Source organism: Phyllobates terribilis, unplaced genomic scaffold (genome assembly GCF_046119375.1).
Source record: "Phyllobates terribilis strain yellow unplaced genomic scaffold, ASM4611937v1 Scaffold_2__4_contigs__length_985480577, whole genome shotgun sequence".
Taxonomy (NCBI): Eukaryota; Metazoa; Chordata; class Amphibia; order Anura; family Dendrobatidae; genus Phyllobates; species Phyllobates terribilis.
In genome coordinates this window covers 690,877,384-690,900,403 of record NW_027362762.1, presented here as the reverse complement: position 1 = coordinate 690,900,403, position 23,020 = coordinate 690,877,384, and the positions used below count along the sequence as shown (strand labels likewise).

Genomic DNA, 23,020 nt, shown 5'->3' with positions numbered 1-23,020 from the left:
CAGATTAGTGATCTTACAATCAAGGTTGGCTTTAAAATGGGTGATATCTCTAAATTGCCTTTATATATGTGCCATAGCAATGCTACCGCATTTTTCGGACTATAAGACGCACCGGACCATAAGACGCACCTAGGTTTTAGAGGAAGAAAATAAAAAAATAAAAATTTAAGCAAAAAATGTGGTCACGATGCACTTTTAAGGGGGAAGGGGTCTTCTGCTGACACTGGTATAGGGGTAATATCCCCCAATTCTGACAATATCCCCCATCCTGGTATATATGCCTCCCCCCTTTCTTTTATATGTGGTCCCCATCCCCATCCTGGTATACCTGGCATCCCTCCATCCTGGTGTGCATGGCACCCCTCATCCTTATCCTGGTATGCATGGCACCCCTCATACCTATCCTGATATGCATGGCACCATCATCCCTGTCCTGGTATGCATGGCACCCCTCATCCCTCTCCTGGTATGCATGGCACCCCTCATCCCTGTCCTGGTATGCATGGCACCCCTCATCCCTGTCCTGGTATGCATGGCACCCCTCATCCCTGTCCTGGTATGCATGGCACCCCTAATCCCTGTCCTGGTATGCATGGCACCCATCATCCCTATCCTGGTATGCATGGCACCCCTCATCCCTGTCCTGGTATGCTTGGCAAACCTAATCCCTGTCCTGGTATGCATGGCACCCCTAATCTCTGTCCTAGTATGCATGGTCCCCCTAATCCCCATCAGGCTGCACATTAAAAAAAATAAACACTCCCACTCACCTTTCTTCTCTCCTCCAGCGCTGCGTCCGGTCTGCCTGCACTGATCTCTCCATGTGAGCCGCGCATGACGTCACTGCCATGCGCGGCTCACAAGGACAGATCAGCTGCCGGAAGTCACTGCTCCCCACGCCGGGTCTGTGTGCGCGGGAAGCAGTGACTTCACTCTCCTTCATAGCTGGCACACAGCGGAGCCGCGCTGCGGCTGCTGCCGGCTATCTCCTGTGCCCGCTCATTAAAGGGCATGAATATTCACCCCCTCCCCATGCCCTTTAACAGCGGGCACAGGAGATAGCCGGCAGCAGCAGGAGCCGCAGCGCTGCTACACTGTATACTGCTATTAAGGAGAATGAATATTCAGTGCTCCCCACGCCCCATGGGCGTGGGGAGCAGTGAATATTCATTTTCTTTAGCAACGGGGACAGTGTAGGCTGCAGCAGGCAGCTGCTGCCTCCTGTGCCCCGCTCCTCCACCCATACTGCTCCCCCCACACCACACATAAATATACACCCCCCCCCAACATTCCGACCATAAGACGCACCCCCCATTTTCCTCCAAAATTTTGGAGGAAAAAAGTGCATCTTATGGTCCGAAAAATACGGTAATTGTTAGTCAGTACAATTTAGACTGAACAGGCTTAACATGCAACAGATTTATTTGGTGAGCTGGTTTGGGGTGAGCTGGACCGCAGAGTGAAGGCAAAAGGGCCAACAAGTGCTAAGCATCTCTGGGAACTCCTTCAAGATTGTTGGAAGACCATTTCCGGTGACTACCTCTAGAAACTCATCAAGAGAATGCCAAGAGTGTGCAAAGCAGTCATCAAAGCAAAAGGTGGCTACTTTGAAGAACCTAGAATATAAGACATTTTCAGTTGTTTCACACTTTTTTGTTAAGTATATAATTCCACATGTGTTAATTCATAGTTTTGATGCCTTCAGTGTGAATGTACAATTTTCATAGTCATGAAAATACAGAAAAATCTTTAAATGAGAAGTTGTGTCCAAACTTTTGGTCTGTACTGTATGTCTATTTTTAACCATACCATGGAATATAAATATTACAAACCAAACATTAGCTCTATAAAACATCTTTGTTAAAATAATAGTATAATCATTATCATGTCTTAGTTCGTTTAATAATGTGTTTCATTTTATCTGTTTGATCTTACAGCGGAGCCCCGGTTATACGCCCCCAGTATTAAAGTGCGCTTCCCAGCGGAGACATATACTCTCTCCAGGCAGTCAGTGACATTGGAGTGTTTTGCCTTTGGAAAGTAAGTAGCTTCAATTTTTTTATGTGCACAAAACATGGAAATGTCTTCTCTTAGACACTGATTTAAAGTGAATGTATCAGGAGAAAATAAAAATGTTGTTTAAATCAAGATTTTATGTTATATGTGTTTTTTAAACATTTTCATAATATTTTTAATTTTCATATCTTATCTGTGTTAAACAAAATTCCGAAATCTTACAATTTTCACACTGACCACCTGGGCTTATATTAGACTCATGCTACCTGTTGTGTACAGATGACTTTTCAGCAGTCTCGTTACCAATACAGACAGGATGAGGTCACGGTCACACGTTGAGTATTTGGTGAGTTTTTTATACCAGTATTTGTAAGTCAAAAAAACAATCAGAGGAAAAGTATAATAGAAACACGTCACCACTTCTTGATTTATCACCCACTCCTGGTTTTGGCTTACAAATACTGGGGTAAAAAATTCACTGAATACTCAACGTGTGCATGTGGCCTAACAATAAATGGTAACGCCTTTCTATAAAATAAGGAGCCACCATTCGCAATAAGTGATGGCACAGCTCACCTCCTCACCTTCCTTCACAATCACCTTTGTCTTGATCAGAGTGTTGTGTTGTGCTCATTAAATGCCTCAAGTCAGTAGGGATTGAGTCAGTCTCATGTGCTAATGTTCATGTGCCCAACATGAAGTAGGAATCTAATATTAGGCCTAGTGGCTAGTGTGTAAATTGAAACATTTTTGTTTTTTAATATCGTCACCTGAAAAAAAGAAATATATTATCAAAATTTTAAAAAAGTATATTTAACTAGAAATGAATGAATCTGCCAAGATTAGAATTAGGCAGCGTGCTCAAATTTTGCATTGAAATTTGAGATGAATCAAAGTTATTCAAAGTCAATGAAGACCCCATAGAATAATAAAATTGGGGTAAAAAAATAAATAAACTTGGGGTAAATAAAAATACTCACTTCACCACTTACCTGTCCTACCACTGTAGCTCTGCACATCCTCTCACATCTTCTTCCGCAATCTTCACTGTGCTGAATAGGCCTCAGGTGACACGATGACATCATGATGCACACGAGGCCTATCCAGTGCCAGAAGATCATGGAAGATGTGAAAGGAGGCTGACTGGCGTGGTGTGATAAGAGGGTGTTTTTGCCACCTAATCTATGCGGCATACTGTAGAGACAGAAACCCTGATTCCAGAAATGTGTCACTTACAGGGCTTCTTGCTGTAGTTTTGATCAAATCACTGTTTTATCAGCATGTGATTATTCACTACAGGACTAGTAAATTTCATGCCATGTATTCCTCATATTCCTAACCCTGTATAACCCCACCCCCACCACTGATTGGTAGATTTCTGCCTATGCACAGGGTACACAGAAAGATGCCAATCAGTGGTGTGGGTGGGGTTATACAGCGCTCAGCATTTGGAGAACTGGTGGATCTACAGCAGATAAAACAGTGATTATATCAAAACTAAAGAAAGCAGCCCAGTAAGTGACACATCGCTGGAATTAGGGATTCTGCCCCTACATCATGAAACTTTTAGATGGGGTATCAAAAACCTGATGATAATTTCCTTTTAACTTAAAAACCTTATTTAAACAATAGGTCATCTCAGATGGCACATTCCCTTTAAGGGGTATAAGACAAGGTGGCATGTAGGAAACACACTTCCATAACCACTCACTGTATGTCACTGCTCTTATGTGATGATGCCTCTGTACCATTCCACCTAGCAGTCTCCCAGGAATAATGACTCCATATAATAGATTTATATCAGAGTGGATAATGATGCATTGTGGTAGGCAGACAATCAAACTCCTACTAGCTTGGACTAGATTACAATCATTTACATCATGAAATAATATTTATAGCCCAGTGCCTCGTATTCGATGGAGGAAGGTGGATACTTCACAGCCCCCTCAGTGGTTCGCCTCAGACCCCGTTCTGCATATTGAAAGCGTCAGCTTTGAGGATGATGGAACCTATGAGTGTGAAGCTGAAAACGCTAAAGGCAGAGATACCCATCAAGGTCGTGTGATAGTGCAAGGTAAGATATCATTGGACACTGCATCTTTCTTTTTCAAATGCTTGTATAAATCTTGATTGAAAGGAATTAAGCTTCTTAGATAATTTGCTAGTCAGAAATCCAAACTCTTGGGAGATGAACCTCATTTCACTTTTAGGTGACCACAGGAACGGTCAATCAAGAAGAGTACAACATGATCTGTCAAATAAAGTGGAGGTCCATTCTTGACTATTTTCATTTGTATAACTAAATAGACATAGCATCACTCATATTTTCTGGCTGGGAAAATAACTCTATTGAACAAGTTCCCCCATGAATATATACAAGAATATAACTGGGTACAATACTCCCATATGAAGATAACACCCACAGAGCGCGACAACATGGAATAATAAAGGAACCACCCATAAATAACTAAAAATAATTTTATTGAAATATAATTAGAAATCCTATGTAAATTTATGAGAGGTCAGCAAGGAGAAATACAAGAAAGGTGAGGGAAACAATTATCATGGCAATAGCATTGTTGGGATACAGTACATCTCACATATATTATATGGAAATTCATGAAAAAAAATAATGTAACAGTACAGTGATTTAAATTGATCACATGATTAAACTAAGTACAAGGACCAACATTAACATGATCTTTCTATCAGGTTAGACAATAATAGGGGTAATAAATGCCACAATCCAATAGAGAAAGTTGAGCGCATGCGCACACTCTGTTTCACCGCCCCCCTACATCTCTGAACCCTACCCTAAATTTGAATGCCGAAAATGGATGCAGAGCTATTGGGGCAAAATACAGTTCCCATATGCCAATCAGCTTTTTTCTCACTGGACTGATGAACATATATAAAAGGAGAAGGACATGTTAAGCTAGATGCGAAACATGCGTCAGGTCAGGACAGGGACATGGCAACCACTGCTGCTATGGGTAAGTACTGTATTTTACTTTAGGCACATGAAGATTATACTTGCAATCTAAGTACTTGGGCCAGTTACTTGTCATACAGGTTTACTGCTTTTTATACACATTGCACTTTAAAATAGCAATTATAATTTTTCTCTTTTGGATTGTGTTATTTATTACCCCTATTTTTGTCTAAACTGATAAAAAAGATCATGTTAACGTTGGCCCTTGTACTTATTTTAATCATTTGCTCATTATAAATCATTGTGCTGTTACATTATTTTTTCACGAATTTCCATCTAATATACTGTAACCCAACAATGCTATTGCCATAATTGTTTCCCTTCCCTTTCTTGTATTTCTTTTTGCCAACCTCTCATAATGTATTTAGGATTATTAATTAGATTTCAATAAAATTCTAGTGAGTTATTTATGGATGGTTCCTTTATTTCTCCATGTTGTTGTTCTTTAGAGGTGTTTCGTTTTTTATGTAATACTTGTTATATATCTTTGTTTGGACTTACTTGACCATTTGTTAATTTTTCTTCAAATTCTCATCATAGATAGAAAGTTAAAGGGTGACCAAAATTGACCAAATAAATAATGGTTTAGATGTGTTTCAAACTGATCTTACTATTATATTTTATTAGTGAAAGCTCCACCAATGGTCTGATTTTCTGCTTCACTTTGCTTTGGTCCAGTCACAGGAGAGAGCTTCCCCTTCCAGTGAGTATAAAAGCAACTGGTTGACTGCATTGGCTCAATAGCTAAGCCAGCCCCTGAGGGTTGGTTTGGCCACTGAACTTAGACAGACAGCTTTGGTGCTAACTTGATGAGTTGGCTTTGCTTTTTCCTATATTGAGACCCAAAACAGAAGTGGATCTTTTGGGAATCGGAACCAGCAGTAAAATTGGGCCATGAATAGAAGTTTCAAGTATAAAGTATTTCAGTAATTTCAACTCATTTCAGTTTGAAACATTCAAATCACTTTTTATTTGATTAAAGTACTCCTTTAAAAGGCCACTATACTTTCAGACAACTTGATATAATTTTATAGCTATTGTGCAAAATAGAATCTAAAATTACATTTTAAAAATGATGTTATCTTACACCTGAAAATCCCTCCAAAGTACAATGCACCAAGGAAGGCCACTTCAGTCTAATTTGCTTTTCACTGCCTGTTATCAATTGTAATCCATCTCTAGAACTCCAACAGTAGAGACAGATTACAGGGAATGGGGATGGGTCTTTGTGTCTCTGCTTCTCCATCCACCAAAAAACTATGCATGGCAAATTACAAAGCATAAGCATCGTGACAGTCCCGGGACATATTAGACCAATGTATACACTAGAATGAGCAAATATCATTAAGCTGTCTTGTACTACCAAATCAAATCTACATCAGCTATATATTTTTTAGGATTTCTGCCATATATCTTAGTACATCTGAGATGTGATGGTTCGCCATACCCCCTTTAGCTAAACCCACCAACTTTTTTAGAAAAGTGTTGGAGCCAGTGCACATTTTCTCTTCAAATACCCCTTGTGTCAGTGAACAAATCCACTGATGGACACAGGCAGGGGAGGGCCCCTTTGCAAGAACAATATATGGGCCCTTTGCAGTCCAATAGCTCATTATAATGCACAAATCCGCCTGCTTTGGAGGTGGGAACAGGCCCCCTAACTTCTTGGGCTCCTGTGGGGCTGCAAGAGTTGCACCAATGATATTTTCTCCCCTGAAAAAATCATTGTTTACATACAGGGGTTAAAGATCTATTGTGATTATATCCTATTGACACAGAAATAAGCTGCATTTACACTATCCACTAATCTGTCAGATTCTAGTGTTAACGACCCATCATTTACAATAATTGTGTTATGTGAATGGATTGAACCAATGAATGATGTGTCCAAAATCGCTCATTCATCACATCGAGCATGAAATCGTTTAGGCGAACAAAAAAGATCCTCGTTCAACTTTCATAAATTGTGTAATGTAAATAGAGATTCATTTAAAAATTAAACTGACAACAAGGAGGAGTGAAAACTCAAGTCTAAGTAGGGTTGATTGTGTTCAAAAGCAATAGTTCAGTAGCAGTTGGTGAGTTGGAATGAATAAATATTCATTATTATCGAAAAATGCTCGATTTTGTTCAGCATCAGTGGAAATGTTTGTGCAATAGTTTATGAATTCATGTATTAAAAAAAATGGTATCACATATGAGATTTGGTTGTATACCACGTCTACCTGTCCCGGATATCTGTCCATGTGAACACAGAGCATGATGGTCAACGATATGATGTAACGATCGCTATTCAATTATTTCATTCACGATCCTCGTCCTGTGTAAACACATATCTGACATCATTTGAGTTACGACCTCATCATTCATACTATAATCTGCATATGCAAAAAAAGCCTTACATTAGATCAGGGGTTCACCAAAAATGTAGATACTTGCAGCTCAGTGGTTAGCAGTGCAGCCTTGCAGAACTATAGTCCTGGGTTCGAATCTAATCAAGGGAAACATCTACATAGAGTTTGTATATTCTCCTTGTGTTTGCATGGGTTTCCTCCAGGTACTTTGGTTTTCTCCCACACTCCATAAACATACTAAGAGGTTAGGAGGCTTCCTATTAAATTGACCATAGAATGTGTCAGAAATAGAAAACATAGATTGTGTGGCCCATTGAAGAAAGAGACTGATGTAAACGGTGATAATCTCTATATATCACTAAGGAGCATGTTGGCACTATATTACCAACCATAAATATATAATGTCGGTTCCAGCATAGATTCTTTCCATTGTGTGTAGTTACATGGATCATTTTCTTTTTACTTGACAGCACAGCCAGAGTGGCTCCAAATTATCTCTGACACAGAAGCCAAAATTGATTCAGATCTTCAATGGAACTGTGCAGCATCTGGAAAACCTCGTCCCACAATTCGCTGGTTAAGAGATGGAAAACCATTAATGTCACAGGTGAGAAAAGTCTGGAGCAAATATATGTGTAGTATGCGTGTGTAAATATATCATATGTAGTGGGTACATGAAGGGCGGGCATAGCATTGGTGCAACCTGTGCAGCTGCACAGAGGCCCTAGAGGTAATCGGGCCCACTATACCTCATAAGCAGGTGGGATTTTCCATTATGTTGAGCTATTGTTCTTCTGTGGCGCCCAGCTGTGCTTGGAGCCACAGATCCTAGAGGGGTGCATTAAAGGATTCCTCCACAAGAGGCCCCCACAGCACACACACACCTCCACCTTCCACCTCAGACCACTAGAGGGAGCCGTTAGGGATATAAGTAGGGAAGGTGGAGCCAGGCAGAGAGGGGATTCAGCAGTTCCTCTGGAGAGTTCAGCAAGTATGGACCTGAATACAGAGTCGAGCTCAGTCTAGTCTGGAGTCTACAGAGAGGTCAGCCTGCAGTGGGGCCCAGTCCAGACGCAGTTGTAGCTCAGTTAGAGCTCAAGGTGTGCCGGCGCCATAAGATCGGTGAAGCGCGGCAAGCTGTCGCTAGTGTGTATAGCCTAGTGAGGGCCCGAGCGTGGCCGAAGGCGAGTAGAAAGTGAGTAGCATTGTGGGCAGAGGAGCTGTACAAGCTCACACCTGGTCCGAGCTTACTGGGATCTCTAGGACCCAGTAGGACATAACTGGAATCACTGGAAGACTTCAAGTCCCTGGATCACCCAAAAGCTGATAAGTAACAGAGCCAGGAGTCACGGAGGCCCCGCAAGCTGGGAGCGCGTGCTCCAAGAGAAGGCCCTACCACAAAGTCAGCCGGTGCAGTACAGAAACCAGGTTAGGCCTAGCTCCAGGCAGGTCAGAAACTTACCACACAAAGGCAAGAAACAGGAGGCCCTACACCCGCTCACTGGGGAGGATCCTGATATGCACCCTTCACCCTACAGTGCTCCGGGACGTGCCTGAATTTCCATCAGTAAAAGGTATTGAAGTGACTATCGTGTCTGTCCCTGTTCTTGCTCTGACCCGGCTGGGTCCCATCTGTCCTTGCATCCTTAAATCCCCGCTGCCCTGAGGCCTAGCTCCACCTGTGGGGAGCTATACCACGCAAGCTGCCTTAACACCGGCCTCAGCTGGCTGCCGCAGCGCTGGTGATCCTCACCAGACACCACAGGTGGCGTCACGAACTTAGTAATATAATCATCCCCCCTTTTAAAAGAGAGGCCCAGGGTACGGCCCCGGGAGCCGACCACCGCGACATCCCCCAGGGTCAGGCCGTAACAAGGCCCGGGTGCCGAGTCATCCCCATCCCCTGGGCTACACACTTCCACAGGGGTCCTCTTCAGTCTGTGTCCTCTCCTGGGTGCTTGTACTAAGCATGTGGAGGGTCACGTTCTGCTGCTTAATAACAACAACAATTTAGCACACTAGTAATTTTATAACTGTAATGTTTCTTTTTCATGTCTTAACTGAAGATTAGTTAGTCCTGGAATATGAAAGAATTGGGCGGTTGAGAAATGTAATGAATGGAGGTAGTGCACAGCAATAAAAAAATATCCAGCCTATAAGCAATATGTTTCTACTCTGGAACAGGCACGAATAGAAGTGAACAATGGGCAGCTGAAAATCACCAGTTTAAATCGAAAAGATTCTGGCATGTACCAGTGTGTGGCAGGAAACAAGCATGGCACCATTTACACAAGTGCAGAGCTCACTGTCCAAGGTAAGGAACAACGGAGAGAAAATAACAGAATGCTGTCTCTACACTCACTAACATTGCCACATTGAAAAAGTTTACTCAAATATGATCAATTTCTTGCTGATTGCTCCTTGAACCTAATTACTTAAAGTGAGAGTATGAAAAATATCCTATTATAAGGCTGTGTGCCCACTATGCGTTTTTCAAGCTTTTTTGCCGCAGAATTTCCGCAGTGAAAATGCTTAAAAAACGCTTGGAAATACGTGCCCCATGGTCCCCAATGATAATCCACATGTGCTGTGCACATGCTGCGGAAATTTCCGCTGCGGATTATCATTGCGGAAAAATACGCAACATGTCCATTAATTTTGCGGACACGCAGCGTAATTGCCGCTATTGACTTGCATTGAATCGCATAATATCCGCATCACTGCATCTACACACGCGGATATGAAGCAATTCAATGTGCGGATGGTACTCGAGTCTGGAGAAGAGGAGACTCTCCTCTGGACCCGGGTACCATAGAAAACTGTAAAAAAAAAGAATTTAAAATAAAAAAGATTATACTTACCTTCCGATGTCCCCCGGCCTCCTCAGCGATGTGTGCGGTGTGTTGGGCGGCTCGCGGTGGTGTGAGGACCTGACATGACGTCATTGAGTCATGTGACAGGTCATGCGACCTCTGACGTCGGCGGTCGTGTGACCTGTCACATGACTCAATGACGTCATCGCTGATCCTTCACACCACCGCGAGCCGCCCAACACACCGCACACATCGCTGAGGAGGCCGGGGGACATCGGAAGGTAAGTATAATCTTTATTTTTTATTTTTCACCATTCTTATTCTTTTTTTTAACTATTACTTGGTCACACTATATAAATCCATGCCGGTTGCATGGATTTATATAATGTGAACAAGTTGTTACGCACTTTTCCAAGTGATGCTAAAATCGCCTGGAAAAGCGCTTGATAACCCGCATGCAGAAATGCATGTGAAGAACGCTTCTACCTGGCGGGAAAAACGCATGTACAATTCGCATGCGTCTTTCCTGCCAGGAAGAAGCGGAAAAGATATGCAGCATTTCTGCATCGTGGGCACATAGCCTAAGACAAAAGTCTACACTTAGCATTTAGTATATTTAGAAAATGAGAATGTACATTGTGGAGTATCTAAATATTTTTTTGTCAATTAAATAGATTTATTATTCATCCAATATTAACTTTTGCCTACAGCAACACTCTGTTCTGCTGAAATATTATTCATTTCAATCCTGGACTTTCAGGAATAGGAAAAGCCATAGTTACTCCGTGTCTCGGAGTTCTTGTTTAGCGAGCATTAAACTAGTGGTTCACAATTAAATCCACTCAGAAGCTGCCCATGTACAATCGAGAGCTTTCGCCACCAGCTTTGTTTCCAAAAAAAACCCATACACATTAGATGAAAGTCATCTGAACCTGTTGAATATCTGTGGAGGCCTCCCAAACAGATGCTGTTGGAGGAGAGAAGAATCGGGCAATTGGAGTTTCAACACCTGATCCTTTTGTTTTCATGGGAGATAAGCCACTGCCAGACTAGTCTGCCAGCAGCTTTCTCCTCTCTCCTCATTGAAAACACATGATTGTTTGACCAAGTCAAGTACTCAGTTACTGAGGTAGTTGGGAGAGACATCTGTTTGCCAATCCTGTCTCATGTGTATGGCCAGCTTAAATCCCCTATGATTGCCCAAGCATAGGTTACTACGAAGTGAAGCAAACAATGGAATTGTTACCTTAGGCCACGTGCACACGTTCAGTATTAAGTCAGTATTTTACATCAGTAATTGTAAGACAAAACCAGGAGTGGGTGATAAATACAGAATTGGTGACGTGTTTCTGTTATACTTTTCCCCTGATTGTTCCTCTCCTGGTTTTGGCTTACACATACTGAGGTAAAAAACTCATTAAATACTCAAAGTGTGACTGTGGCTTTAATCTCTGAACTGCCCAGTCCCTGTTTCCCCTAGTAAGGAGCCTCACAGGACTATGGAGCTGTTTCCATATAGGATTGTCGGTGGATCCCATTGAAACGGTCATGATACACCAACAAATTTGGCCAGGCACTACTACAATACTGCTTCTCCTGCTGTTGTCTCCTAAGGTGGTCTGCAACTTAATACCTTAATCACCTTCTAAGATCTGAGAACAGGCAGAATGTAGCAATAGATGTATCCACAATATGTATTTTATGTCTAACCAAGACAACACTTTGTTTTTCCCTTTTTTATTCTTTTCCATCAAGCTATGGCTCCTGATTTCCGTCTTTCACCCGTAAAACCCCTGATTCCTGCAGCTCGAGGTGGAGAAATCAAGATACATTGTAATCCCAGGGCTGCCCCAACCCCAGACATCTTATGGAGTAAAGGGACTGAACTTTTACGCAACAGTAGCAGGTTTGGGGGTGATGCATGTGGCAAAAGCAAAAATCAGTTCTTGATGTCAAACAAGCTATGTTCTAGAGCCATATTCATATTCATGAATATTATTCTAATGATAATTCCAGTATCTTTTAATTATTGACAGGATCACAGTCACTGCTAATGGAACGCTAATCTTGAAGAATATATCCCGAGCAGATGAAGGGAACTATACCTGCTTTGCAGAAAATCTCATGGGGAAGTCCAATAGTACTGGCATTCTTAGTGTGAGGGGTGAGATGGCTACATATATAATAATACATTCCTCCATAGTCCAGTCTGTAGGAGGATGGTAAACAAAAGTATTGACATTTTATCACATTTTTTTCAAATATACATATAAAGGATGACAACAGATGTAATTATGTCATCCTGTTATCCTGCAGTGTTGATCTAAAGGGGAAAAATAATTGTACCAATACATTCAAATACTCCATTGGACACATTGTCACATACAACCACACTTCCTACTAACAGTGATAAGAAATAGTCAAACTGTGATTCTCTATTTAGATAGGAGCCTAAATGTCCGGATAAATGAATGGACCTCGAGGCAATGTTGGAGCCCTAACTTCTGTATTTGACACATATGTGAGACAGAACCATTCCCATAGGGACCATATAAAGCTGATGTTCAGTCTAAATGCCATATTTTATGTATTAATGCCAGAAAATGCCTTCTGTCATAGTCAGCTGATAAATACAGACATTTTTATCTTACAGAAGCAACAAGAATTACTTTGGCCCCTTCAGGAGCAGACATCAATGAGGGGGACAGTGTTACACTACAGTGCCACGCTTCACATGATCCTACCATGGATCTCACATTCACATGGGAACTAGATGGAATGCCCATAAACTTTGAGAAGGCGGAAGAACATTATCAAAAAGTTTCAAGGGTGAGGGACCCTAACACTTGTCTTCATATTGTGTGTTTATGTTGCATCCAAACGGATTACATAACTTTTAACGACAGATTATGGTTCATTAGCAGAACCATTGGGGACTGGGGACTGTGCCTACAATACATATGATAAAAGGTGTGTGTTAGCAAAAATGACTGTTCAAACCAAGCACTGACACTCAGTGCACTATTGGCGAGGTTGAAGTGGCCAAACAGTTCAGTGCACCTTCCCAACTACTGTGGACAGTCATTTTGTGCTTATAGACTCCCTTTTACTATTTCCTATACCTTGATCTCATAGTACAGAAAGGACACTAAGTAGCCGGCGTCTTTTCACTTCTTTGTGGGGGAACTTCTGTATCGTACAGCCTAATTGTGACGTAGCTGTCAGGACCAGCCAAGACTCCGTCTCAGCAGTAAACCTATAGCGTGTTGCAATTAGCGCTTGACCATTCGATGGAAACGAAAAATATTTTTTTTACCAAGCAATGTGTCAGGCTTCCTGTACCATGGTTGAGTGAAATCTACATTTATTTAAAGAGTGATAATTTATTGTATGTTAAATCTCATTATTTATGTATAATCTTTACTATATCATAAAATGATATCTAAAGGAATGAGCAGTAAAACAAACTTCTTCCAGGTTGAATGACTACTCTTGCAGCCGGAGTGATGGCAACATTATAAACTCCTGTGTGTGAATGGCATGCCTAGTAATACATTGATAGCAACTACGTTTTAGACAAAGCCCTTTTTTGCAGGATGAATCTGTTGGGGATCTTCACATTATTAATACTAAATTGAGGCATGCTGGAAAATACACATGTACAGCTCAGACTGTGGTGGACCGAGCCTCTGCTTCAGCTTCTCTCCTTGTGCGAGGTAACCCTGGTGCTGGCATCTAGTCTCTTTAGTAGTAGATTAACTTTCTTTATATACTTTAAAACTTTATATATTTTATGTACTTTCTGTATCATTTCCTTAGAGTTTTTGATGAAGAATGAATTTAGACTCTACTGCTAAAGCAAACTTTTGATTATGTGTTACCAAAGTATTGGCTAAGTTTGGTTATTTTGACCTGTAAATGTTAGTAGGTTAATGGGTGTCATGTAGAACAGAATATTTGTGTGTTTGCTTCATGTAGGACCCCCTGGACCATCAGGAGGTCTAGTAGCGAGAAATGCAAAGGAAACAAGCATTGAACTGAGCTGGAGTCGAGGCTTTGATAACCATAATCCAATCAGTCGCTATACAGTTGAACTCAAAGAACCAGAAAAGGAAGAGTGGAAAAAAGCACGAACAGGTCAGTGTAAATGGATGATTTCAGAAGTGCAAAGCTTGAGCTATGTAGCAGATTCTGAAACATGAACATCAAATGCACTGTGGCTCTAGACCCAAGAGATATCAAGTGAAGTGAAAATGAATCACTATTTCAGATTGTTTCTGCTGTGATTTTAATAGAATGATACATCAGATTTCTTTTCGAACAGCAGTATGCATTTCACTGTTGCCTGAATATCATGTACATAGTTCTGACCTTGTGCATCCTGCATCTTCTCCAGGAATAGTCCTTGATGCTCTGATTGTTTCCTTCATCCAATGTATGGAGGAATTAGAATCCAAGGCAGCAACAGCTACCCTCTGTGCCATCTGCTGGTGTGACTTCATGAGGTTTCCAATACTAATCAAAAAAATATCCAGCATGGTAACATCAAACACTCTTCTGTGATTCTCAGCCTTTTTACTCTAGCTCTTCCTAAAAAAAATATTCTATCTCAGCTGTGGTCAATCTTTCTGACTCTCTTGAGTTTCATCACCCAATCCATCTGCCCTCACTTTAAGGGTATAATTTTTCTTCTAAGAAATCTGAGCCACCTATTCCTGACCATGAGTATTGTCATTTCTCGGATATGATGATGACGCATTTTTCTTTGGTTTATCACTTTATGTGGAGTTAACTGTTTCTTTCTATATCAGTTGACAGTATAGCTTATATGCTTCTGAGTGCCCAGAGAAGCCTCTAGAAAATGTGTTGTGAGGCCATATTCAAGATGGATAGGGAAGGCTGTTTGTTGGACTTTCTGGATGCTCTTTCAACTAGTTTGTTTTCAGATTAATTGATTTCAGGTCTCCGGGCATTTTATTATTGCTTGTTTCCAAATAGAGGTAAGTCATCCCAGGGATCCGCTGCTTACCATGAATGAAGCTCTGGCTTGTTCAAACTATTAAACAACCCCTAAAAGCATATGTCTATGGATGAACCAAAGGTACCTGAAGAAGAATGTCATTTCGCTCTTTAACCAATATATTTAAAATTTTTCTATGGTTTATTTATATTGACTAAACTCTTTACTTTACAGACCCTGCCACCGTGGAGGGAAATGCAGAAACTACTTTGGTAGTGGGACTTACACCATGGACGGATTATCTATTCCGAGTGGTGGCTAGCAATATTTTAGGAGCTGGAGAACCCAGTGTTCCATCAGCCATAATAAGAACAAAAGAGGCTGGTGAGTAAATGAATGTGATCACTTCTATGATCTTCAATGTTATACTTTTGGTAATACAAGCAATTAAGATATGGTAATGGCTAAAGAGTTAACCAAAGGGGTAATAGTAATGAAAAATAATGCACACAGTAATGCCACAGTATATGGAAAACTAAGTGTATGTAATCAAAGAACATAGTACTAATTGCTGTCACTTTTTTAAAAAAAATAACAAAGATTTATACTTATTCTTAGATAGTAATTCTAGCAAATACCATAACTTGTCATTGAGAAATGTAGTACCTAACATTTCCTATAATTCCCTCTAGAACCTATTGTGGCCCCGTCAGGTCTTAATGGTGGAGGAGGGGCACCAAATGAGCTCACAATTACCTGGAAGGTGAGTCAATGTTTAGTGAAACATCACATATTTATTAAGAAAAGGGGCATATCTTAGCGGAAAAGAGGTGTGACCTAAGAAGTGCCAATGTGAGCCAAAATGATTGCATAAGCTAAGCCCACTGCTAGGTTGTGTAAAGTGTCTAAAGATGCGCTAAATTCACCATCCAACATGAGCCATTGTGATAAATTTGGTGCATTGTCAGACTGCCAAGTCTAAGATTACACTGTCTAAATATTAACAGTATCCACAACTTTCATAATTGTCAGGTACGAGCACATGTACCCATGAACGAATTATCATAGTTTTCTTGTTTTTGGTATAACAGCCATTGGAGAGACAGTACCAACATGGAGACGGCTTTGGATACATTATTGCCTTCAAGAGAACGACTGAGGAGTCCTGGCAGACAGTTAAAATTCTTGGGGCACAGTCTGAACACTTTGTCTATAGAAATGAGAGCATAGCAGCTTACACCCCTTTCAATGTCACGATCAAGGCATTTAATCAGAAAGGAGAAGGACCTGAAAGCCTGAAAACCATTGTGTACTCTGCAGAGGAGGGTATGATACTCATGAGTTTATTGAGTCTTTAGATTTATGGATGCCAAGCTATAACTATGATTTTCAGATTTACGACTTCTCAAAAAGAATTTTTATGACAAATTGAAGAATTTACATTTTAATGTATACATAAAAATATATGCTATATTTTTGGGGAGGTTTACTGTGTTTTTTACCATTTCATGAGCTTATTATATGATATGTGTTTTTCTGATCCCTAGAGCCGAGTGTCTCACCATCTGATGTTAAAGCAACAGCTCTATCATCTTCTGAGATTAAGGTGGAATGGAAGTCTGTGGCCGCTGTCAGGGGGGTTTTATTAGGATATGAGGTAAAGTATGTGTAATAGGCAACCAACTACTATTGTGTAACTATTAGAGATGAGCAGCCAGATTCACACTGCCCTGGCCCAGCATTTACTCCGGTCCTTCATGGCAGCTGGACCACAGGACTATTCAGTCCTGGGTGCTACGGGATATACTAGGCCCCACAATGTCATGATGTTACATGAGGTATAGTCATAAGGCCTGAGGCCTTGAAAACACCAAATGTGCCCAGGATGCTGGTCAGATAATACCGGCCGCAGGAGTGAAGCCTTCCGTGGTCAGGCTGCCACAGAGGACCAGACTGGATGCCGGACCAGGGCAGTACACATCTTTTTGTTCAACTCTAGTACCCGTTTTCCATAGTTATTTAGGGTAGATCCTACACAGGTTGAAAATGTTGCAGATTTATGCAGGTAAAATCTGCAACAGTTGCCAGTATCAGGCATATGGGTGGGAGATGTGCATTAACTGTGTCATTTCAAACAGATCAGATACTGGAAAGTGGGTGATAAAGAAGGTGCTGCTGATCGGGTGAGGTCAGAGAGCCTGGACACAGTTGCCAGAGTGAGTGGTCTGAAGCCAAATACTCTTTACCACGTGACAGTTCGTGCTTACAACAGAGCTGGCACTGGACCACCGAGCCCCATTGCCAATGTGACTACACCCAAATCACGTACGTATATCCCCAAAAGAGTCATATAAATAATCATTTTAATTTTGCGTAACTCTTATGATCAACGTTATCATTAGATCATACATGATTTAGACTGTGCCTAGGAGAAACTAACCAATTGTCACTCTTCAGCTCCAAATAGACCTCCCGGCAATATTTCCTGGACTCTTTCCCGTTCCAGTGTCAGAATTAAGTGGGACCCAGTGACATCAATGAGAAATGAATCTTCTGTAACTGAATACAAGGTATCTATTGTAAACAGCAGTTAACAATTCTCCCTTTGTGTTTTCTCCTTAGTAACAATTAACTGTATTTGTGTAGATACTGTATATAGTCGATCCTCATTCAACTCCTGCCCTGTATGTAACAAGCAAGACACAAGCAGAACTGCCACTCTCCGAAGGTGTCGATCATGTGACTATCCAGCTACGGGCCACTGGATTAGGAGGGGATGGGGCGTCAGCAGAGGTGCATATTCCCACAAATTCAGGTACCGTTGTTTCTATATTAATAGTGCCATAATGAATCAAAACTAGAGTTGATGTGAACAGATTCACAAGACCCAGTCTATCAGTCACGTCATCAATCTGTGGCTGCTAGACCAGAACTGACTCTTACCTGATGGCATCTGCAGCTCTTCTTTTGATTAGCCATCCTGGCGTGACATCACTGTCAACTCTAATCAGAGCCTGTCACATAGTTATTATTTATGCACAGTGACTTATGAATGCAGTATTGTTTCTCTGTCAAGCATTGAGTCAGTAGTTCTGATGGTGCCCTTATGCCAGGCTGAGATCTGAATAGAGGCAGATGGTATAGTTATACAATTGATAAGGATAAAAAAAAATTACAAGCGTCTTTCAGGTCCAATCTATAATCCTACTGTTGATTGGTGGATGCTAATTGCCCAATATTGGAGGAAAAATTCTTTCCCAACTCCAAACATAATCCAGAATAAATCCCTGAATCAAAGTCTCATCTTCAGAAATCTAGTACACCCAAACTGTAATATTATATTTTTCAAGAAAGGCATCAGGCCCTGCTTCGATTTAGCTAAAGGGGTTGTGCACTACTAGGACAACCATTTCTCAACCACCATTTTCCCCTCTTATAAAATAATAACACCTGTACTCACTGGCGCCATTCCAGCAGTGTTGGTGCTGGCTCTCCCGGGACTTATGTTACGTAGACATAACTGACATATGGAGGAAGTGAGATAGCAGCTGCACTTCTCACTTCCTCCGGCTGTCTTGATTGTCCAAACGAGAGGAGAGTGAAGTGGCCGCTGATTGGCCACAGGAATGGCGTAACATAACAATGTCACGTGAGCCCCGGGAGAGCCAGTGCCAACAACGGTGAAATGGCATCGGAGGTAAGTATAGGTGTTATCTTATAAGGGGGAACATGAACATGGTGATTGAGAAGGGGTTGTCCGAGTAGTGGACAATCCCTTTAAGAAGTAGAGATTTCCATAGTGGAGGAAATACACAAGAGTATGGGAAAGTAATAAGAACAGAGAGAAGGTAATGGGTACATGGGAGGATTTAATGTAGAGATGAGATTGATGACTTTAACACAGCTTTGCTAGTCAGGCTTAGAAATCTGATTTGTCATTGAAGAATGGGCACACACGCAGCATGGTGGCCCAGTGGTTAGTACTGTAACCTTGCAGCACTGGGGTCCTAGTTTTAAATCCCATCAAGGACAACATCTGCAAGGAATTTTTGTGTATTTCCTCCTGGTACTCCAGTTTCTTCCCACACTCCAAAATCATACTAAAAGGGAATTCAGATTTTGAGCCCCAATGGGGACAGTGATGATAAAGTCTGTAAAGCGTTGTGAAAATTAATGGTGCTACATAAGCAAGTAAAATAAATATCACTATTTTCTGTATTATGCAAAATCAATGTTTAATATAAGGCTATATAAGAAATATGGACGCTCTCTTCATTCCAGAGCAAGCAATTATCAATGCCATGTTCTCAGGCTGGCCATACATATTACATACACATCTTGTCTGAACACTTAAGCTGCATATGCACAGCAAAATAATCATAAACGAATGTTGTTAAAAATGCTTGTTTCATGATTATCTGGTCATGTAAACAGGCTGCTGATCATCCGATAAAAAAATGCTCATTCACTGGGTGAAATGATCTTTTGCGCAGGGCGGTGAATCGTCCTGTGTAAACAGGACACGTATTGTCGAAAACTATGGCTGCCTATGCACTCTTAACGTTCTACTATAGATCATTCAGCGTGCATCGTTTACTTTGGTCTGCCTGGATAAATAGGCATTTAAATGACCGCCGATCGGTAGTTGCATCATGCCGCTGGTCTGTCCATGTAAACACAACCTCGTCCTACTGATAGCTATTCCTCCCAGCTTCACTGATAAGCCATCTGTGCCTCCTGTTGGTGAGGCTCTGAGAGGGAGTCAGAAGTTTTATGGTAGCATCAAGTCTGGCAATTTCAGGCTTGATGCTTTCAAGGCCCTCATACACATTAGACTAATGTCAGCCGAACCAGCCAATATCGACTGGTTCGGACGACAGTGTAATTTGTAGGGGGGAGCAGGCCGACTGATGGTCCGGAGAGATCTTGATCTCACATGTCCGATTTCCGATCACATTGTTCTCCCTGAGATAAGCCACCGTTAACATGTCTGTCCACGGCTTTCTCTTAGAGAACACAGAAGCCCTTGGCTGAGTGTGCGCTCCTGTATATGGGAGAGTCGGCCGAAATGGCTGACGGTCGCACGGCCGACGTCCATCTAATGTGTTTGGCAGGATTAATGTAGTAAAATCACAAATAAAAAGATGCATTACTATGAGACCATGGACCAGAAAAAAAACTATGGAAAATCAAGTAGTTCTTCCAAGAAGATTTCCAGATGTTTAGTTTTGTCATATTGGCTGAATTATCAATCCATCCACCTTAAAGGGGTTGTTGACCTTTATGAACAAATACTTTCCTTTAATTCATGTATTGGGGCTAAAAATAATTTGTGTAATTGGGTTCTTTGTTTCTCTGCATATTCAAGCTTGATATGGTCAGTGCTCATAAATCAGCAAAGGGAGGTCAGAAGCTCAGAAAAAGACAGATAAAAGAGTTACAACTCACCACACCATTAAAGCGGACTGACTGAGAGATTTTCAATTAACTTATCCTGCAGATAGCAATAAACAGTGCAACACACTATAGGCGGCAAACTGTGCAAAATGTATAATTAAACTCAATAGCAAACATTATTTTTAACCCTAATTATATCCATTTAAGTAAAAAAATGTTCCCAAAAAATGGACAACCCCTTTAACTTCACATGTTATTGCCTTTGCTTATTATCAATTCATTTTTGTTCCTTCTTGTATTTGTTTTTTTCCCACAGGAACCAGCATGATGGTCAAAAACTCTGCTTCTCAGAATTGCATGACTAAAACAGTCGCAGTCTTGGTCCTGATAAGGTATCTTGTAGTTTGAGGCATCACAACTATTACCTTGAAGATGGAAGATTTGGCCTCACACTTACCGGAAGATGAAAGAAAGCTATCCCCAACAGCAAAAGACAGCATTTTTCTGTAGAATGCAGTATAAGGGAAAAAAAACTTGCTGGCAGAGTGTAAGTGCCCTGTAAAAACAAAAGGGCTTAGTGCCAGATACGTTTTCCTAACATTGAAGTGGGATTTACTTTTAGAAGGTGGGGCGGGTGTAAGCACTTTTTGATGGGACACATTTGGGGATTTTGTCTTATGAAGCCATGTGTACATGCTTTATAAATAGCAATTTTTTTCTACAATTGCCTTTGCTTTCCTTCTTTTATCTCTTACTCAAATTATCAAAAGGTTAATGTAAAGTATATAGGTTATGATTAGTGTTGAGCCACCCCCGTAGTGTTCGAGTTCGGTTCGGTTCGTCGAACACCCGTGTGTTCGCCGAACTGTTCGTCGAACTGTTCGTCGAACACCTTCGAACACCGTTAAAACCAATGGCAGGCAAACAAAAACACATAGAAACACATAGAAAACACCTTCAAAGGTGTCCAAAAGCTGACAAACTGCTCAGAAGACACAACTAACACATGGAAAAGTGACAAGTACATATAGTCATGCGAAAAGAAAAGAGGTGGAGGAGTAAAAGGAGGGGGAGACACAGATATAGGCATGTCATGCCCTTCTAAAATCCAAAAAGTGAGAAGCCGAGACGGCCAGTCCGCTCCTGCCCGTGCCACCTCCGTGTCGCCGGGTTTGTGCCAGAGCCGCGGTGAACCCTGACGGCCAGCCCCCCTCTCCCAATACTGGTGCCTGTCCGCTGGTGGGTCGAGAGAGCCCCCCTGTGGTGGAGGCAGCTCTAAGCTTTTTAATTTAAATTGTCCCTCTAATTTGAATGAATACACTTTAAATCCATTTACAAGGATCTATTGGAGGGCAAGTCTCATGCCAGCAGCCGCGTAATTCCAGCTCCAGTAGCGTCCACTAAAGCTGCTGCAGTTAAAAAGCTTTTCTAAGGATCGAGCTCGGCTGTCCACCGCAAGGCATCCTAGTGCCAGTCCCAGCCCCTATGCCTTGGGGTGCCTCCTGATGCTCTTCACTAAGTATCCCGTGGTCCCGAAGCATTTCCTTTGAAAAAATTAAGTGTCCAAACTACAGGTGGTGTAGCTTGCTTAACACCCGGGATAATCCGCTGACTAGCAGACACTGCTACTAGGCACAAAGTATTTCCTGGCCTAGATGCAGTTAAAAATTTGTAAGTAGATACTCTCGTTGGATGCTGAGAAAGCATTCCATAGAGTCTCCTGGCACGCCATATATGATTCTCTTAAAAAGCTTGGGGTAGGGGTCTAGGGGACCCTTTTATAGCCAAAATCACGGCCCTGTATCACAATACGTCACCTAGGCTGAAGATAAATGGAACTGTAGCACCGAGGGCTCGGTTGCTACAGACGTATTGCACCTCACCCAGAGGTGTGATATCTCACTCTCAGATAAGGATGGAGTGTGGATCAGGACCCGACACCTGCATGCATTACACCACATTGCCGTGGGGCAGGGCGACCAATATGCCCCTGAGATGGGCACGACAGTCCCTGTCCCTGGCTGGAGTGGGGGGAGGGAACACTGAGGAAGGGGAACCCTGCAGTGCAGGAGCAGGGAGGAAGCAGTTCCTGGGTGCATTGAGAAGGGAGTATAAAAGGTGGGCACCATCTTAGTTCAGTGCAGAGAAGTCTGAGCAGAAGTGGCAGGGAGCAGGGGCTCTGCATGAGCTCTGCTCCGGAGGCGGGCCTAGTAACAGAGGCCCAGGCCTGCAAGAGGGAGAAGGAAGGAAGAGGAGCGGAGAAGGCTCCAGGAACGAGGAATGAAGGGATCCCAGGGGTGCGGACGGGCGAGTCGCCACCGCACGCCCGAATCCACCTGCGTGGAGGGGTCAGGCCAAAGGGGGAGACCGGTCCCCGAACTAGTGGAGGCAGGAAACGACCCTCAGCTAGAAACCGGAGGCTCTGACATTTTATGTGGCGCAGCCCCTTGCTCCACCCGCTAGGAAGGCACCACATAGGGTCAGGGAA

At 42.0% G+C, this 23,020-nt stretch overlaps 1 protein-coding gene across 1 annotated transcript in view; it reads left to right on the top strand.

Moving 5' to 3' along the window:
• Window positions 1-21,212, top strand: part of CNTN2 (contactin 2) — a 50,476-nt gene extending 29,264 nt beyond the window's left edge. Inside the window, exons 7-23 of the mRNA XM_073666993.1 lie at window positions 1,938-2,040; window positions 3,915-4,090; window positions 7,833-7,969; window positions 9,547-9,676; window positions 11,931-12,081; window positions 12,212-12,339; window positions 12,829-13,004; window positions 13,771-13,891; window positions 14,154-14,312; window positions 15,370-15,519; window positions 15,828-15,898; window positions 16,227-16,461; window positions 16,683-16,792; window positions 17,274-17,460; window positions 17,593-17,705; window positions 17,782-17,950; window positions 20,849-21,212. Of these exons, the coding sequence (XP_073523094.1) occupies window positions 1,938-2,040; window positions 3,915-4,090; window positions 7,833-7,969; window positions 9,547-9,676; window positions 11,931-12,081; window positions 12,212-12,339; window positions 12,829-13,004; window positions 13,771-13,891; window positions 14,154-14,312; window positions 15,370-15,519; window positions 15,828-15,898; window positions 16,227-16,461; window positions 16,683-16,792; window positions 17,274-17,460; window positions 17,593-17,705; window positions 17,782-17,950; window positions 20,849-20,940 (2,408 nt within the window). The 3' untranslated portion in view covers window positions 20,941-21,212. The remainder of the gene's footprint in view (window positions 1-1,937; window positions 2,041-3,914; window positions 4,091-7,832; window positions 7,970-9,546; window positions 9,677-11,930; window positions 12,082-12,211; window positions 12,340-12,828; window positions 13,005-13,770; window positions 13,892-14,153; window positions 14,313-15,369; window positions 15,520-15,827; window positions 15,899-16,226; window positions 16,462-16,682; window positions 16,793-17,273; window positions 17,461-17,592; window positions 17,706-17,781; window positions 17,951-20,848) is intronic.
• The last annotated feature ends 1,808 nt before the right edge of the window (window positions 21,213-23,020 follow it).